Source organism: Tupaia chinensis, unplaced genomic scaffold (genome assembly GCF_000334495.1).
Source record: "Tupaia chinensis unplaced genomic scaffold, TupChi_1.0 Scaffold000239_1, whole genome shotgun sequence".
NCBI lineage: Eukaryota > Metazoa > Chordata > Mammalia > Scandentia > Tupaiidae > Tupaia > Tupaia belangeri.
The window spans coordinates 274009-293740 of NW_006159717.1; the positions used below are offsets into that span (position 1 = coordinate 274009).

General features: G+C 38.3%; 1 protein-coding gene across 1 annotated transcript in view; it reads right to left on the reverse strand.

Annotated features, from left to right (window-relative positions):
* The window catches only part of AGO3 (argonaute RISC catalytic component 3), a 126032-nt gene that overhangs the window by 32270 nt on the left and 74030 nt on the right, over positions 1-19732 (reverse strand). The window contains exons 6-12 of the mRNA XM_006148702.3: positions 11473-11607; positions 7375-7462; positions 7096-7243; positions 5829-5948; positions 3110-3232; positions 2630-2763; positions 288-303 (exon numbers count right to left, since the gene is read on the reverse strand). Coding sequence (XP_006148764.1) covers positions 288-303; positions 2630-2763; positions 3110-3232; positions 5829-5948; positions 7096-7243; positions 7375-7462; positions 11473-11607 — 764 coding nt within the window. The remainder of the gene's footprint in view (positions 1-287; positions 304-2629; positions 2764-3109; positions 3233-5828; positions 5949-7095; positions 7244-7374; positions 7463-11472; positions 11608-19732) is intronic.

Genomic DNA, 19732 nt, shown 5'->3' on the forward strand with positions numbered 1-19732 from the left:
AGCCATTACGCTAACTGCCGGTCCCATATGTGCAGTTTTATGACATTTGTAAGTTACTAGTCATATAGTGCACTAGTTAAGCTCAGCTCCAGAGTCAGCATGGGGAGTTTCAATCCCAGTCTTGCTATTTAATAGCTATAAAATTTTAGGCAAATTAGTTGTTTTCCTTATCTGAAAATGATTACTATCACTAGAGGTTTGGTATAAAGATTAAATTATATATATAAAGCACCTAGCATACTGCCAAAAACCATGGTATAAGAGCTAACAAATTTTAGCTACTGTACATTCTCTAATTCAATCCTGACAGCAGCCGTAAGAAAAATGGCAGGGCAGGCCAGCTTTGTGACCTGGTGGCTGCCAGATTACATAGAGCTTATCCAGTGGATCAAGTCATGGACCCAAATGGACCCTTTCTGGTGAGCACACATGCACTCTGGTAAATAAAACAGACTCTTATCTAATTTAAATCTTCACCCATATAAAGTATGGTCAAAATGGAAAGTTCTTGAGTATAGAGAACAATATTTGTTCATATGAAAAATAATGTATTTTTCTATTTAACTCTTTACTCCTTTTTTTTTCTTTTGGAGAGGTTTTTGCTATAGGGCGTGTGCCCTCACCAGAAAGACAGAGAGAAACGGAGGGACAGAAAGCAAGAAATCAGCCTCCAGGGGGATGACCATGCCACAATCCCTTCTCTTCCATACTCCTCTCAGGATCTTGAGTATGCATGCACATGTGTCCAGCATCAGTTTAAACCACCAGGTCTGGGACTTGAACCACAGTCAACTACATGGGAATGCAGCAATATAGCCATTATACCAACTGCTGGTCCCGACCTTTTTTTTTTTAATGAGTTATTTATTGGGGCCAGCAGGTAGTGTAGCGGTTAAGGCACTGGACTCTCACATGGCTGACTGTGGTTTGAGTCCTGGACCTGGCAGCTTGCTTTCTCTTTTTCTCTGATCAAGTTGAATAATAAAAAATAAATAAAATAAATTCTTTTAAAAAGTAACTTATTTTTTAAAAATTATTTTATTTAACTTTATTTATTTATTTATTTCAATTTGACCAGAGAGGGATAGAGAGAGAGAGAGAGAGAGCACGCAGGCTGCCAGGTCGGGACTGGAATCGCGGCCAGCAATGTGGGAGTCCAGCACCCTTAACCACCAAGCCACCTGCCAGCCCCAAAAGTGACTTCTTAAAAAATTATTTAATTCTATTTGTTAATATTATTTTTTAATTTGACAAGAGAGAGACAGAGAGAGACAGGAAGAAAGGGAAAGTGAGAAAGCAAGTCACCAGGTCTGGGATTTGAACCGCTGTTTGCCATATGGAAATCCTGCGTTTTTAACTGCCATGCCACCTGCCGATCCATTTACTTTTTTTTTGGTAAGCTCTTTACTTCTTTAATTTTTAAAAACAATTCAATATTTTAATGTTCTGACCAGCAGCAGTACAAACACTGCTATTAGAGACCGAGAAAGAGAAAGGGGGAAAGTGAGAAAGCTGGCCACCAGGTCTGGGAATCAAACCTCAGTCAGCCACATGGGAATCCTGTCCCCCTTTACTTTTTATTACCCCAAATCTCAGGGCCAGCAGATGGCATAGTGGTTATGTCGCTGGACTTCCACATGGCTGACCACTGTTTGAGTACTAGAACTGGTTGCTTAAAACTCATATCAGGCACGTGTGTGCAGGGTGCCCAAGATCCTAGGAGGAGAATGGAGAAGGGACTGCGGTATGGCCACCCCTCCTAGGGAGAGGACTTCTCACTTTCCTTCTCACTGTCTCTGTCTTTCTCTGGTGGGCGCATGTGACCTAAGGCAATGCGATTAAATAAATTCTCCATGGTAATAAAGCCAGGAAATAACAAGACTGGAATTAAAGCTACCCCATCGGCCATCAAAGACAGTGAGGCAGCTGCTGTGTCACATGTGCAAGTCCATTAAGAAACCTAGCAGAACATGTCAGTGACTTCACTGTGACGAACAAATCAAGTGATCTTCTCTGAAGCTTGAGAAGAAACATTTTTATTTATTTAATAGCAGCCGCTTTAAAAAAAAAAAAAAGAGTGGTTTACTCATTTATTTTAATTTTACCAGAGAGAGACACATAGAGGGAGGGGGAAAGTGAGAAATCAAGCCACTAGGTCTGGGACTCGAACCATGGTCTGCAATATGGGAGTGTCCAGCACCTTAATCACCACGCCACCTGCTGGTCCCAAGAAGAAACATTTTTAAAGATTTGGTGATTAAATATACTCCATATTGAGACAATGAGTGTGAGAACACTAGAAGAGTAATTTAAAATCCTGGGACCAGCAGTTAGTGTATTGGCTATGTTGCTGGACTCCCAGAGTCGACCATGGTTCGATTCCCAGACCCAGTGCTTAAACTCATGCTGGGCGTGTGTGTGTGCGTGCCCAAGGTCCCGAGAAGAGAATGGAGGAGAAGGGATTGCGGCCAACCCCCCTGGGGGATGATTTCTCGCTTTCTATCTCTCTGTCTCTCTTTCTGGCGAGTGCACGCACCTCTCCAACAAAACAAAACAAAAACAAAGCAACAAAAAAATTTAAAATCCTAACACCAAAAGGACCCAAAGCCCAAGTAATGCCATGCCTTACTTCAATATTTCTTCTCTGCACTGCCTCTGTGTGGCAAAACAAGCTATAGCCCACATTTTTATTTCAACTCCTGTGTGGAACTGCTTTCCCCTCATGTCCCATACTCCATGGCTTGGTGTTGCTACTGTCCGATTCTATGTAACAAAGGGAAAAAAAAGAGAAATACAAGGCAAAAAAGAACAAAAATTAAAAACACCAATTTATTTCAATGAGCTGAAAATATGCATTTTAAATTGCTGAACTGATATTCTACATGGAACAGGTTTTTCTAAATCATTATTTAATACTTCTATTATTTAAAAAAAAAAACACAAATTCTACTAAACTCAAGCAGCTTAAGACATTCACCTTAAAACAAACAAAAACAAGTGCTATTGGAACAACAAAAGAATTTCTGAATTCTAGGCTTAGCTAGAATGTCCTTCTGTCCATGCTCATAAACTTTGTGTGTGTGATTAAAACGTTATTGAGAGTCTTTACCCGTCCTCCATACTGGAGCATAGGCGCTGGAAGTACACGTCCGGTTACATGGGCCATTTCATCCCGAACTTTAAATTGAAACTCCTGAACAAATGGATCTGTTTCATAATTTGCACTTCTTACCTAACAAAAGAAAAAAATCATCATTATGTCAATAATATATATATATATATATTTTTTAGACAGAAAGCGAGAAATCACCCCCCAGGGGGGATGGTCACGCCGCAATCCCTTCTCCTCCATTCTCCTCTCGGGATCTTGGGCACGCACGCACACGCGCCCGGCGTGAGTTTTAAGCCACCGGGTCCGGGACACGAACCGCGGTTGACTACGTGGGAGTCCAGCGACATAGCCATTACGCTAACTGCTGGTTCCCAATAATATATTTTGCAATAGTATAATTGATGATGTCCTAACTATAGAGCAGGGAATCTTTTTCTTTTAAGAATTATTTATTTAATTTGATCTACTATTATCATTTTTTTGTTTTGTTTTGTTTTCTTTCTTTAGAGAGATTTTTGCTACAGGGAGTGTGTGTGTGCCAGAGAGACAGAGAAAGAAGGTGAGAAATCACTCCCCAGGAGGAAGACCATGTCAGAGTCCCTTCTCCTCTATTCTCCTCTCAGGATTTTGGGCGCACACGCAACCAGTGTGAGTTTTAAGCTGCCGGGTCCAGGGTTCGATCTGCAGTTGACTGTGTGAGAGTCCAGCGATGTGACCATTACACCATCTGCTGGTCCCTATTATTGTTGTTATTTTTTAATTTGCTATAGGGCACAAGTGCTGACTAGAGTGGCGGGAGTGAGAAAGCAAGCTGCCAGGTCCAGGACTTGAACTGGCCAGCCATGTGGCAGTCTAGCACCTGAACAACCATGCCACCTGCTGGCCCCAAAGAACAGAGAATCTTAGGTTGGGGACTACAGGTCATGAATGCACTACAGGAAGTCTGGACACCCTGGTAATTTAAATAAGATTGAAATGTATGTACCTAGTACAATAATAAAAAAATTCAACTATTTGAGACCAATGAACATGGTAATTTAAAAAAATCTATTTTTATTTTTCTTAAAATTATTTAATTTTAATAAGCATATAGATATACATATGCATGTATGTGTGTATATATGTGTACATATATATGATATATATTTTCGTTTATTATCATTATTTCTTTTTAAATTTAATTTGCTACAGGACATGTGTGTTCACCAGAGAGAGACAGAGACAGAAAGAGGAGAAGGAAGAAAATGAGAAAGTAAGCTGTCAGGTCCAGGACTCAAACTGTGGTAGACCACGTGGGAAGTCAGTTCCTTAACCACCACACCACCTGCTGGCCCCAGAAAATGGTAATTTTTATATGATTGGGCGAGGAAGATAATTTTATGTATGTTTTGGGAAAGTTAGAAATATCTCACCTAAAAAAGGTTAGAAGTCTCAGATTATAGAGGATCCACATATGATACTATTAAAATTCATTTTACATGGCATTTGGTAGGAAAAAATAAAGGCTCTTTTACAAATTTCCTGACTTAAAATTCATATAAAATTTACTTCAATATTTTAGAAAAACAGTGACACATAATAAAATTTATTTAATGGGGTTTACTTGAGACAGGTAAGTCAGTATCATTATGGGTTATAATTTTTATATAATATACCCATACTTATAGTCAAAGATATAGAACTTATTGTAATTCACTGATGCATGTCACTAATTCATGTTTTTAATGTGGTATAGTTAACTGTTCCTGAAAATATATTTACTTGTTCTCTGGGTAAAGGTCAAACAAACTTATAAAAGTTTGTTGCAATTGTAGTTGGCGTGCCAGGCTCCTATATGGCTGAATACTAACCAATCTGCTCCAGTGTTCAAGTAAAAATCCACTTATAAAAACCTATGGGGGGGACCAGCAATTGGTGTAATGGCTATGTCACTGGACTCCCATGTAGTCAACCGTAGTTTGAGTCCCGGACCCAGTGGCTTAAACTCACGCCAGGTGCATGTGCATGTGTGCCCAAGATCCTGAGAGGAGAATGGAGAAGGGATTGCAGTGTGGCCATCCCCCCTAGGGGGTGATTTCTCACTGTCTCTCTGTCTCTGTCTTTCTGGCGAGCACACACACCCTATAGCAAAAACCTCTAAAAACAAAACAAAACAACAAACCTATCTAATACAGGGGACCACTGATGGCATGGTGGTAGGTACTGGATCCTACATGGCATACTGTGTGGTTTGAGTCTCAGGTCCAGCAGCTTGCAAAAACATGCTGAGCGCATGCCTCTGTGTGTGTGTCCAAAATCCCAAGTGGAGAATGGACAAGGGATGGCTGATGGCCATCCCTGCTGGATGGTGGCGTGCTTTCTCACTTTCTCTCTAGCAAGTGCATGCATCCTATAGCAAGTGCACTCCCTCCTCCCCCTAGAGGGGATAGCCATATCACAATCCCTTCTCCTCCAAAGTCTTCTCTAGATTTTGAGTACACGGTCACACATACTTGTGTGCTTTTCAAGCTGCAGGGTCTGGACTCAAACCATGTAGCCGGCCATGTAGACTTAACCACCATGCCATCAGCTAGCCCACCACTAGATTATTTTCCATAATCCCTTTTAATTCTGACAGTCTACAAAATGGTAGTAACGTATGGATTTAGAAGGGCATATTTCTTTAATAGCTCACTCTAATGTGTTTTAAGTTTCTATTTCTAGATTGAATACTAACCAATCTGCTAATTTCCTCCTGTCTATCTGGCGCAGATCTTGCTGTTGCCTTGATCATGGTGGAAGTCTGATTGTCTGTGAGCTTCTTGATACACCGCTGCCCTGCCACAATGTTGCAGACCTGTAAAGGAAAAACAGTTTTGTACTAGATATATTATTTTATTTTATTTTGGAGAGGTTTTTGCTATAGGGCGTGTACGCTTGCCAGAAAGACAGAGAGAGACAGAGAGACAGAAAGTGAGAAATCACTCCCCAGTGGGGATGGTCACGCCGCAATCCCTTCTCCTCCATTCTCCTCTTGGTATCTTGGGCACGCACACACATGCACCCGGCGTGAGTTTAAGTCACTAGGTCCAGGACTCGAACCGTGGTCGACTACGTGGGAGTCCGCAACATAGCCATTATGCTAACTGCTGGTCCTGATATATTCTTTTAAAACTCTCCCATAGTGCTGATTATATATGAAATATGAATTTAAAGTCTATTCATTACACTTTTTAATATCCTATTAATTAAAAAAGTAGTAAACAAAATTGCTTTATAGTATGATTACAATTAGGTAAAATGTACATGGGATAAAAAGAAGGAAAGAAGTACCCTCAAGATGCTAACAGTATTTACATCACAGTAGTAAGATTATGGATGAACTTACTTTCCATCCTGTATTATTTCATTACAGGAAATTTAGAATAAATGGAATTCAAAAACTTTTCAAATTTCAAAATAAATGAGAATATAACCTAGGTAAAGGATATAAAAGACCCCAAAAGAATGATGACTAAGCAGATATTAAGAAGCAGTGTAGGGGCCGGCAGGTGGTGGTGTAGTTGGGGTGCTGGGCTCCCATATGGCCCAACAAAGTTCAAGTCCTGGACCTGGTAGCTTGCTTTCTCACTTTCCCTCTCTCTTTCTGGTCAAATTAAATAATAATAATAAATAAATTAATTAATTTAAAATGTTTTGAGAGATTTTTGCTATAGATGTGTGCACTTGCCGGAGAAAGAGAAAGACAAAGTAAGAGATCACCCCGCTCAGAGGGATGGCCACACCACAATCCTTTCTCCTCCATTCTCCCAGGATCCTGGGCATGCACACACACAGGCCTGAAGTGAGTTTTAAGCCACCAGGTCTGGAACTCAAACCACAGTTGACATGTAGTTGACATGTAGGAGTCCAGTCCCTTATCCAGTCCCTTATCCACTATGCCACCTGCTGGCCCCAAATAAAATAATTCTTTTTTTAAAAAAATGGCAGTGTAAGAGCATTACTTCTAGTGGCAGGTAGGTATGTTTCTGCTCCTGCCCCACTTGCAAACAGGGAAGGTGGGGGTACTTCAGCTGAAGAGTATACTTTTCTCTGAAATACTGTGCTACTGTTCTCTCCACGGTTTGGCCATTTTCTAATTGCAAAGGAAAGCTGGAAAAAAAAAAAAAAAAGATACATGAACAACTCTTTAGCCATTACAAACCAGAAAAACTCCCATCCCACTAGACCTAGGACGAGCCGCCCCACATCGTCACTGCTGTGACAAACACCAGCTTTCTTACGTTTGATGACTGGCAGGCCTTCTTGTTACATTACAAACACGGTATTTCCGTCTCATTGTTCCACAATGAGTCACTTCAACCTTCAGACCTGTTCCCAACAAGAAAAACAGAGGTTATAGAACTGTCATATGGGAAATATTTACACATATAAAGGTCTGTTTGTTACTATAAAAACTCAATTCCCAATAGACAGAAATCTGACACAGGTATAGTAACAAAGGACCTTAATATATGTTGCTAATAATGGGTACAATCAAGACGGACTCAATGGCCAAACCTTTTCCCTACCCTATTCGGTTCCATATATTTAAAAATGTAATCATATATCTGCAAAGCCCACAGATCAAGGGACAAAGCTCTCTATTAATAATAAATGCAGGTATTTCTGCTGCAGGAGGAAAGGAAGAATGAAAGAGGAGTTGTAGCACTTCTTAAGATATTCTATTACATAACCTTCAAAGTATGTGATACTTAAATAGCCCAGTCATCACATACTGACTGAAGATCAGAATTTCATAAAGCTCAAGAAAGCAGCTTTTCAAAGGTTTATAAAGAAGCAAAAAATGCCATGTCTTTTTAACAGATATGGAGAGAGAATTTTAGTGAACTATAATATAGTGATACAGCTCTTTTACAATACTATTGACAAAAGAATGCAACCAAAATAAGTCCTAAAGCAGGTGATCCCTACCTTCTATGGAGTCACTGACCCCTTTGGGAATTGGATGAAAGCAATAAATTCTGAGAAAAATGCAAATACACATCATTTTCCATGTGATTTTAGGCATTCCTAGATTTCTGCAGTTCATTTGAGGACCCTAAGGGTTCTAGGACCCCAAGCCTGCTTTAGAAAGTGAAGAAACAGGCTTTAAACCATCTGCTGAAATTCTTTGGTATCAATTTTCTTAAGCAGTGCTATAAAATAGTGAGATGGCCTCTTCCGTATCTCTGTAAATACGGTAATCACTAATAGCATGTATTACTAGAAACACGGAATGTGGCTAGTATGCCCAAGAAACTAAAATTTTAATTTCATTTCAGTTTAGTTAAAGTAAATTTAAATAGCTACACTTGGCCATAGAAAAGTTGACCGACACACAGAAGCAACTGCATTACTGACTTAGACTCCAAAAAGGGGCAGATGAAAGACAAATTTTCGTTTCCTAACAATGCTTATGGATATTATTCTTCCTGTTATTTCTCTTTTACATTTGTGATTTCTATAGTGCTGTGTTCCTCAACCAGGGGTGATTTTGCATCCCTGGGGACACTTGTTAATGTTTGAAGACCTTTCTGATCATCACAGCTAGAGGGATACCACTGGCATCTAGGGAAGAAAGGCCAGGGATACTTCTAAATGCCCTACAATACCCAAAACAGTCCCCCAATCCCAACAAAGAATTATCCAGCCCAAAATGTCAACAGTACTAAGACGGAGAAACTCTGCTACGGTATAATTTATTTTCTTATCTAATGACTAACAGCAGTACCAAAAACAAACTTCATTCAGTAAATAATAAATATTGTCTTCGGAAACAGCAGCATAGACTGAGATGCCAAATGGACTCGGCAGCCCTGCGTCAAGTTGGTATGAGTTTTCTTGAGGAGCATTTCTAACTGAATCAGTAAAGTTGTTTTCCATTATAATTTCCTTTACTAAAATTTCAGATCAGTTAGAACATTTGCTTTGCCTTTCTATTATAAAGGAAACTAGAAAATAAAAGTATGAAGGGAAGGCCTTACAAGAAGGAAATATGCACAATACTAAGCGAGCAAGATGTAAAAATACTATGTTTAGGAAGAAAACACAGTAGAAAAGTCCAAAATAAATTTCTATTATTTGTACTATTTAGTAATTTATTTTCAAGCCTTTCCCCTTCCCCTGCATTAAAAGAATATATATTAATAAGTTTCTCCAAGACTACAAAATAAGCTTCTACCAAAAATAAATTGGCACTTTTCTATATATATGGTACCTCTACCATACACTTCCCAATATTTCTATTATTAACTACTATGAATTACTGGACAAAGAAACTACCTCAAAATTATTATTAAATATATAGAAAAAAGTTCAAATAAAATAAAATGAATATATTAGGGGAAAAAAAACACAATTCATTATAGCACATTTTGTATCAATATTTAACAGCTACCATCAAATTCTTCATGCCAGCTAAAAATTAAACCCAAATATACAGTACATAACACAAAACCTGATTCTCTTGGGTTACTGTGGTAGGAATACATGATGTACTTTAAAGAGCCCTCTTTTAAAAAGGGCCTTCTTGACTCTGAATGGAGAAAAAAATAATCAGTTTGTCAATCAGATTCAACCCAGACCTTTCTACCCAAAATCTAGGATAATAGGTATGTAAGAATTAAACCAAAATCCAGGGACTAGCAAAAAGTTGAAACTTTAAAAAAATGAACTAGATAATTCTCTGCCCGAGTCCCTCCCCAAACCCTCCGTCCAACCAAAAAGAAATTTTGGCTTTAATAAATATTTAACCTATAAACTTGGCTTTACCTTCACTATAACATCAACTTTATAATGCTTTCTAGTCATTTCTTTGGGCCCCTGAGCAGTTGAAGTTAAGATCGAGTCCATGCTCTTCGGGCAGCAGCTGAGTCCTTGTTCTGTACATCTTGTATTTTCTGTGACAGAGTGGTGATATGAGTTGATTGCATAGTTACCAGAAAGTAATGTAAGTGACTTCATGATATCAGAGGTGGTAACTAAGCAGCAACTCCAGTGGAAACCATGGCATTTAGATGATCACATACTGATGGTAGGTAATGCACTAACCTCCTGACAATGCTAACTGTGCAGTTAATACAGATATTATGAAAGGACAATGGTATGACTGCAAAACAGTTACATTTAACAGTTTCTTATTTTGACATTTAAATAACTTAGGATAAATGGATGCTTATTCTCTAAGCAGGAAGGATTTTCCTTTTAATGTTTTATTACAATGACTCTCTCCTGGTTACTGAATGGAAAGAATGAATGATTACTGGAGCAGGCAGGATGTATTCAGCTACTCTAATTGATTTGGGGAATTGAAAGATGTTCAGTGAACAAACTTGAATGCTTCATTCAAACCACATGCTGAAAATTATCTGCAACAAACAGGTAAAATCTTAAATAAAAGCAATATGATTATTTTTGGCTATTTAATATGTAACACTTAATATACAGAACTTATACTACTCATCTTATTAGAGACTATCTAATCTCTCTTCATGGCTAAATAATAAGCTAAATGCAGTGGAGTCACATTTTATGTTAGGATTCAGTTCTAAAGTCATGAACAAGTCAAGAATTATGTATAATCAAAATTACTCTTTAAAAATCTCTTAAGCTGCTGATACAGTATATAATAAAGTACAATATAAAATTGTACATGTATATCTAACTGTATATAAAAACATACATACATAAAAAGCAAATGTATACAAAATATAAATTTTAGAACACCACTGAATTATTTTTTCCTTTTTCTTCTGTGGGAGACCATGTAGAGATGAATTAACATTAACTAAATATAAATACAATGTGACACTTTGTATGTACAAATTTTATTATAACTACTGTATAAAACAGGCAGGATCAATGGCCATCTCTCTAATGCACATTCAGTAAGTTGTAACTCTAGAACCATTCATGAAACAAGTTAGTTCCATATTCATGAATTTTTAAAGAAATAAAATAAATCTATCATTTCAGAAAAATGACAAAGTCATCATATTAGAATATGTTCAAAGAATAATTGTAGCTTTAAAGTAACAATACTTTTGGAATAAGCTTCCTACTTTTAGGAGTATTACAGAAGTGTTTTTCCATGAGACACTCATGGCTTCAGATAGTAAGGGAAAGTATTAGGAAAAAATTAGCTAGTATCAAAAGTAATTCCATTGCTTGATATTAGTTTCACTATACACTGTCTAACTAAAATGTTATAGTAATATTTTATAATTGATAACATCTTTTTACTGGTGATGTTACATGCATAACTTTAATTCTAAAAAAAATTAAAGATTGTTATATCCATGCATTTTACAGTTAAGTGTTCTAAATGCTAATTAATTCACCTTTTATCTCTTTGGTGAATTTTACCCGATGAGAATCAGTCAGAGGTCTTGGTTGCTCATCAATATTATGGATGTCAAGAACTTCACACATGAACTGAATTACAGGTTGTGCTTTGTAGAAGGCAGTGGCAGAAACTAAGAAGAAAAACACGAACAATGCAAATTAATGTTTCCCTAAAAATTCACAAACTTCATCTTAGGCTCCGTAATCATGAACTATTTATTTACATTGTTAAAAGATGCCTATATAAATTTATGTATATATACATTAAAGTTTCCAAAACTGTGCCATTTCAATTTGAGCTCTGAGGCACAAGAACACAAAAGCCAAATACGACAATTTATACAACGTCATTCCTCCATCATGGGTAACTGGGTAATCCATTCTGTACTATATGTACAGAGATGTGCTCTGGGTTTGGACAAGGACTCAGGGGACTAGGAAGGCCAGAACTCATTAGCAGATGAGAAAGTTAATTATTTCCTTTTTTAAAAAAAATTATTTATTGCTATTTTAAATACGCTATAGGGTACATGTGAGAGACAGAAAGTGAGAAAGCAAGCTGCCAGGTCCAGGACGCAAACTGGTTGGCCATGTGAATCCAGTACCGCCTGTAGGTATTCTTCGGTTTACTTAAAGAATTATTTATTTATTTAATTCCATTTGTTATTATTTTTTTAATCTGATAAGAGAGAGAAAGGGCAAGTGAGAAAGCAAGCCACCAGGTCCAGGACTCTCGAACCACAGTTGGCCACGTGGGAATCCAGTGCCTTTATCCACCATGCCTCTTGCCGGTCCTCAGTACTTTCTTTCTTTCTTTCTTTTTTTTGGAGAGTTTTTTGCTATAGGGCGCGTGCGCTCGCCAGAAAGACAGAGAGAAACAGAGAGACAGAAAGCGGGAAGTCATGCCCCAAACCCTTCTCCTCCATTCTCCTCTTAGGATCTTGGACATGCATGCACATGTGCCTGGTGTGAGTTTAAGTCACCAGGTCCGGGGCTCAAACCACAGTCGATTACACGGGAGTCCCAGCGACATAGCCATTAAGCCAACTGCTGGTCCCGGGAGAATGTTTTTAAAAAGTTACAAAAACTACATACCATAAAAACTGTATGAAAAAAGGCATCATAAATGAAACTTTAAAAAGATAATAGGGGGGCTGGCAGGGGGTGTGGTGGTTGGGGACGCTGGACTCCCACGTGGATGACCATGGTTGAGTCCCAGACCTGACGGCTTGCTTTCTCACTTTCTCTCTCTCTTGCTCTGTCCCTCTCTGGTCAAATAAAAATAAATAGATAAAATAGATAAATAAAGTTAAATAAAATAATTCTTTAGAAATAAAAAGGAAAAGTTATAGGTTGGTAGAAGATATGCACAATATATCTAACAAATGGTTACATCTAGGCTATTTAAATAATTTCTACAAATCAAGACAATAAAAAGCAGCAAAAATATCTATAGATATTTTATGAGAGAAAAAAAGTAAGTGGCAAAAAAACTCATTATCTATCTTATTTGTAATTAAGAAAATACATAGAAAATGGATATCAAACTAGTTTTATAACTAAGTTTAGCAAAAATGTGAAGACTAATAACACAGTGGTAAGCCAATAGAAGGTGGAAGTTCTGATGGTGGAACGCAAACTGACATAATCACTCAGGAAAGCAAATGGTAATATATAATATGTTAGGAGACGTGTATAATTTTCAACACAGAAATTCAACTATAATGGAATAAATTTTCTTAAAGAAACGCCGCATCTGTGAAACAAGATGTGAATAAGAATGCTTAGTGTAGCGTTGCTTGAGGAAAAAAGGAATGGGGACAAACATTTGTGAACAGAATAAATTGTAGTAAATTGATACAATAAAAGAATGCTATATCAGGAAAATTAAATAAAGACACGCAGAAATAAAAATTCAGAAACTAAGAAAGTGGCCAACTTAATCGTTGGGACAAGTCTGGAGTTGAATATTATATCCCAGAATTAAATTGGGAAAATTGAACCACAACAGAAGATAAAGTACATGAGACTGAATTGGTGAAGTATAATTTTATGACTTTTGACTAAAACATTGCTGATTTTCTTGTAGACTTCGTTATCTGGTTGTAACAATTTGTGTCCTGTCTTTGAGATATGGATAGGTTCATATACCTATCATTTGAACAGTATCCTAACCTGTTTCCTGGCTTTAAGTTTTAAGCAAAGTTCCTTAGCATTTCTTTTTTTTTTTTTTTTTTTGAAGAGATTTTCACTGTAGGGCGCGTGCGCTCGCCAGACAGACAGAGAGAGACAGAGAGACAGAAAGCGAGAAATCACGCCCCAGGGGGGATGGTCATGCCACAATCCCTTCTCCTCCATTCTCCTCTCGGGATCTTGGGCACGCACGCACACGCGCCCGGCGTGAGTTTTAAGCCACCGGGTCCGGGACACGAACCGCGGTCGACTACGTGGGAGTCCAGCGACATAGCCATTACGCTAACTGCTGGTTCCCGTGCATTTCTTTGATTAAAGTTAAAATTGGTTTTCTTAATAGTACCAAGTGAACTTGCTATAGAAAGCAGTTAGATCATTTAAGAAATTTGTGTGATCAACACAATGTGGGGATGGAAGACAACTGTAGACACAAGAGATAGTGTGAGAAGAGGGTGGGAAAGGACAGAGGGTCAGAAATAGGGGTAAAAAAAATACTAGAAACTAGAAATGGAAAATTTTTCATAATAACACGCATGATTAAGCCACTACGCAGTATATTCTGGATGCGAAAAATCACCCCAGGGAGGATGGCCATGCTGCAATACCTTGCCTATTCTCCTCTTGGAATTTTGGGCATGCACGCACATGTTCCCAGGGTGAGTTTTAAGCCACTGGGTCTGGGACTTGAACCACAGTAACTACGTGGGAGTCCAGCAACATCACCATTATGCCCTCTGCTGGTCCCCAGAATACTGTTCTTTTTAAATACTGGGTAGTACTCCACTGAATAAATGAATCACTTTTTCTCAATAACCTCTTGTTGGCCATTTGGGTTGTATTTAAGTTTCCACTTAAGCACATGCAAACATACATGCACAAAATTTTTTACGAACATGTATTTTCATTTCTCTTGGGTAAAGACCTAGGAGTGGAATTGGTGGGTCACATGGAAAGGGAATATTTAACTTCAAAAGAAACTGCCAAACTGCTTTTCAATGTGGTTGCACGATTTTGCACTTATTTCCAGTAGCTCCATATCCCTGTCAACACTTGGCAGTCTTAAATTAAGCCAATCTAGTGAGTATAAAGTGTTATCTCATTGTGGTTTTCACTTAGATTTCCCAGATGATCAATGTTGTTAGAACCTTCCCAAGTGCTTACTGAGCATCCACATATGTTCTTTTGTTAAGTTTCTGCTTTAACCACTTTATTTTATATATATATATATATATATATATATATATATATATATGTATGTATGTATATGTATATATGCATATATATACACATATCTAGAGAGAAATCAAGTTATTTAAGTTTCTCAAACATACAAGTCTTTTGTTCACATACATGTTTCGTGAATGTTTTGACTATAGCTTACCTTTTTATTTTTTGGAGAGGATTTTGCTATAGGGCACATGCACTTGCCAGAAAGACAAGAGACAGACAGAAAGTGAGAAATCACCCCCCCAGGGGAGCTGGCCATGCCATGATCCCTTCTCCTCCATTCTCCTCTCGAGAACTTGGGCACGCACGCACACATGCCCAGCGTGAGTTTAAGCCACCAGGTTAGGGACTATCACAGCGGTAGACTACATTGGAGTCCAGCGACACAGCCATTACGCCACTGCTGGTCCCTGTAGCTTGCATTTTTAAAATTTTCATAAGTGTTCTCCAGAGGAGAGGGTTTTAATTTAGGGAGGGTTTCCTATTTATTTAGTAAGAATTATTTATTTATTCATTCATTCTAGTTTCACCAGTGAAAGAGAAAAAGAGAGAGAGAGAGAAAGTAGAAAAGCAAGCCACCAGGTCTGGGACTCAAACAATGGTCGGCCATGTGGGAGTGTCCAGTGCCTTTAACCACCACACTGTTTGCTGGCCCTGAGGTTTCCAATTTATTAAAATAAATCTTTGCCTACTGTAAATCAGAAATATTGTTCCTATTTCCTCTTAGGAATTTCCTAATTTTAGTTTTTATGTTTTAGACTGTGATATAGTTTGAATTTAATTATGTATATGGTATAAAGTAGGGGTTAATATTGATTTCTTTCATACAAATATTCAGTTGCTCCTACATCATTCATTTGAAAAGATTATCCTTCCTCCCGCTGACTTATGTTGGTTCCACTGTCAAAATCGACCAACCACATAGTGGGTCAATTCCTGTATCTATGCTAAGCCTTCTACATGTCTCTTTTTACAACATTATCAGTTTTGACTACCGTAGCTTTATAGCATATCTTGAAATCAGGCAGTATAAGTTCTCCAACATTGTTCTTTTTCAAAACGTTTTGGCTATTCAAAATGGAAATACTAGGTTTCTTTGCATTTCCACATAAATCTACAAATCAGCTTATCAGTTTATGAATGTTAAGAACTTACTTGGGACCAGTAGTTAGCATAATGGCTACGTTGTGGACTCACTCACATATAGTCGACCATGATTCAAGTCCTGGACCTGGTGGCTTAAACTCACGCCGGGCATGTGTGCATGCTCAAGATCCCAAGAGGAGAACAGAGGAGAAGGGACTGCGGCATGGCTGTCCCCCCTGGGGGATAATTTCTCGCTTTCTGTCTCTCTGTCTCTGTCTGTCTGGTGAGCACATGTGTCCTATAGCAAAAACCTCTCAAAAAAAAAACAAAACAAAAAAAACAAAACAAAACTGATTTAAGTTTCTATTGTGTTGTTTCACAGTGGGAGTTCAGTGGGTGGGAGAAAGAGGATCAAAAAAAATTAACAGACACAAAAATGGGAAGTTATTGTAGGGACCAGCAGTTGGTGTAATGGCTATGTCGCTGGACTCCCATGTAGTTGACCGTGGTTCGAGTCCCAGACCTGGTGGCTTAAACTCACGCCGGGCACATGTGCATGCGTGCTCAAGATCTGGAGAGGAGAATGGAGGAGAAGGGATTGCGGCGTGGCCATCCCCGCTGGGGGGGGATTTCTTGCTTTCTATCTCTTTCTGGCCAGTGCACGCACTCTGTAGCAAAAAAACTTTCAAAAAATAAATGAATAAAAATTACATCATCTCTAAAATGTTATTATAAATGGTACTTAATTTTTCTTATTTTCTAATTATTGAATGCTAGTATTATTTCTTGTAATTTCTAGTATTCATTTTTGTATGTGCAACTAGTATTCTGTGATTTGCTAAATTCATCTATTAAGTGTACTAAGGTTTTGTTTTTTAGTAGATTCCTTAGAAATTTTTTTTATGAGAGTATTATATATTCTGTGGAGTTTTATTATTTCTTGCCTCACCACTTACTAGGCCCCAAAGCAAGTTAAAGAAACTTCTGCATTTTATCAAGCCTATGATGACCACTGACATTACAGTACAGATATTTTATGATTCCTAAAAAAAAAAAAAAAGTCCTGCCAATTAAACTGTGGTAAATCACCTCTCTTAAGAATATCTTCTGAGGACCAGCAGTTGGCCTAATGGCTGTGTTGCCAGACTCCCATGTAGTCGACTGCAGTTCACGTCCCAGACCCGGTGGCTTAAACTCACGCCAGGCATGTGTGTGTGCGTGCCCAAGATCCCAAGAGGAGAATGGTGGAGAAGGGATTACGGTGTAGCCTTCCCCATAGGGAATGATTTCTTGCTTTCTGTCTCTCTAGCGAGCACATGCGCCCTATAACAAAAACCTCTCAAACAAACAAACAAACAAAAAAGAGTATCTTCCTATTTCACAGATGCTAAAAGGTAAAAATAAAAATATTAAGTCTTAGACTAGCAAAATACAATCTGCTTAATTATATAATTGAGTTAGGATATTAAATACCACTAAAGCAATCATTCTTAAGACAAATTCACGGACACAGTGTCAGACTGCATTGCTCCCTTTCTTATGGTACGTCCACACTACAGCCACCACTGGTTTCACCAACTCCCATCTGCTACTCTTTGGAAATGTTTTTTAACCACTGAGACCAGAATGGTACCCTTTTATATGATTCCACTGTACCTGGTGCTCTCCTTTGTAGTTACTATATTGTTCACTACCAGTTTTATCCAGCTGATTTTGAGTTCAGTAAACACTGTTTCGTTCAGTGCAGTCTGTCAAGTACAAGGGTTGCAATACCAAAATCACAGAAACAAGAAAAGGAAAGCAAGGTGGTCAGTGCAGTATTTCACTAAAGCAGGTTTTTACAGCAGCGTCACATTTTATTGGCAACTAATAAATAAGGGGTTTGATATAGCCACTGTGAGAAACTGTGGAAGGTATGGAACAGAGAAAGGACTGCAGGGCAGATCCCCACAAGGTGGCTCTTACCATTTCTTGGTACCTTTCTAGCAAGCACACTCACACACCCACTCTCTGACAAACTGAAGAAACAAACAAATAAAAAAAAAAACACAGATCGACACAACCTGCTGGCCCCAATATTTGTTTTTTTTTTTTTAATTGCCAGAGGACAGGTGTGCTCACCAGAAGGAGAGACAGAGACAAAGCGAGAAAGCACCATGTAGGGAAGGTCACAATGCAATCCCTTCTCAGGATTTTGCACTCACCTAAATGCACATGCACCAGAGCGTATTTTTCAAATCATAGGGGACTCAAATACCATGACCGATTCCGTGAGATACAGCCACCTTAACTACCACCTCATAGGCTGGGCTCAAGAGTTTTTTAATTAAATGTTTCTTGGCCATTTAGATGTCTTCTTTTAAGAACTCCCTATTTTTCTATTCATTTATCCTTACATTTTGTAAAATATCTGCAGGTACTTGGGCTGCAAATATTCCCACAGCATTTTAATTTTATTTATGGTGACTTTTCTACTATACAAGTTTTCATGTAAAGCTATTCAATATTTTCCTTTTACAGTTTATATTTTGTTCAGGGTTAAAGAGTGGTTTTTATGTTTGTTTGTTTTTTTAGTTTTTTGCCATAGGGAACGTGTACTGGCCAGGGAGAGATGATGAGAAAGAAAGTGAGAAATCACACCCCCACGGGGGATGGCCGCGCAATCCTTTCTCTTCCCTTTTCCCATTGGGATTTTGGGCAGGCACACATGTGTCCGGTATGAGTTTCAAGCATCCAGATCTGGGATTTGAACCACAATTGGCCATGTGGGAGTCCAGTGCATTATACCACCTGCTGGCCCCAGAGAAATTATTTTTATTTTTTAAAAACTTTCAGTTGTTGGGAACCAGCAGTTAGCGTAATGGCTATGTCGCTGGACTCCCACGTAGTCGACCGCGGTTCGCGTCCTGGACCCGGTGGCTTAAAACTCACGCCGGGCGCGTGTGCGTGTGTGCCCAAGATCCTGAGAGGAGAATGGAGGAGAAGGGATTGCGGCGTGGCCATCCCCCCTGGGGGGTGATTTCTCGATTTCTGTCTCCAGTCTCTGTATGGTGAGCGCACGCGCCCCTATAGTGAAAACCTCTCCAAAAAAAAAAAAAAAAAAAAACACAACTTTCAGTTGTTTTTCACATTTTGGATTATAATCCATGTACACAAATAAATTTTGTGTGTAACATGAGAGGCATTTAATTATTTTTCCAAATAACTGAGAATTACATCAACATAATTTATTAATATTCTATTCTTTCTATGAAATGCTACCTCAGACATTTATAAAGTTTCCCCACACGCGCGCATGCACGCACACTCGCCTTATCTCTAGGCCCTATTTCTGCTTCATTAACCTGTCTGTCCCTGCACTCACAACAGCATGGTGTAATTGTTACACTTTTAAAACAGGACAAATACTTCTCTGCTTTTCTTTAAAATTAAACTGACTTTTCTTGGACATTTATTCTTCCATATAAATCTTAACCTACCAGGTTTCATAATTTACTTCATTGAGATTTTAATTAAAACTGCATTAGGGGGCTAGCAGGTGGTGTGGAAGTGAAGGGCACTGGACTCCCACATGGCTGAACGTGGTTCAAGTCCTAGACCCAGAGGCTTGGTTTCTCACTATGCCCCCTGCTCTCCACTGTCCCTCTCTGGTCAAATTAAAATAAATAAATAAAGTTATTTCTTAAAAAAATTTTATTAGAAGTTAATTTTGAGAGAAATGACATTTTATAAAATGGATTCTTCTCTCTC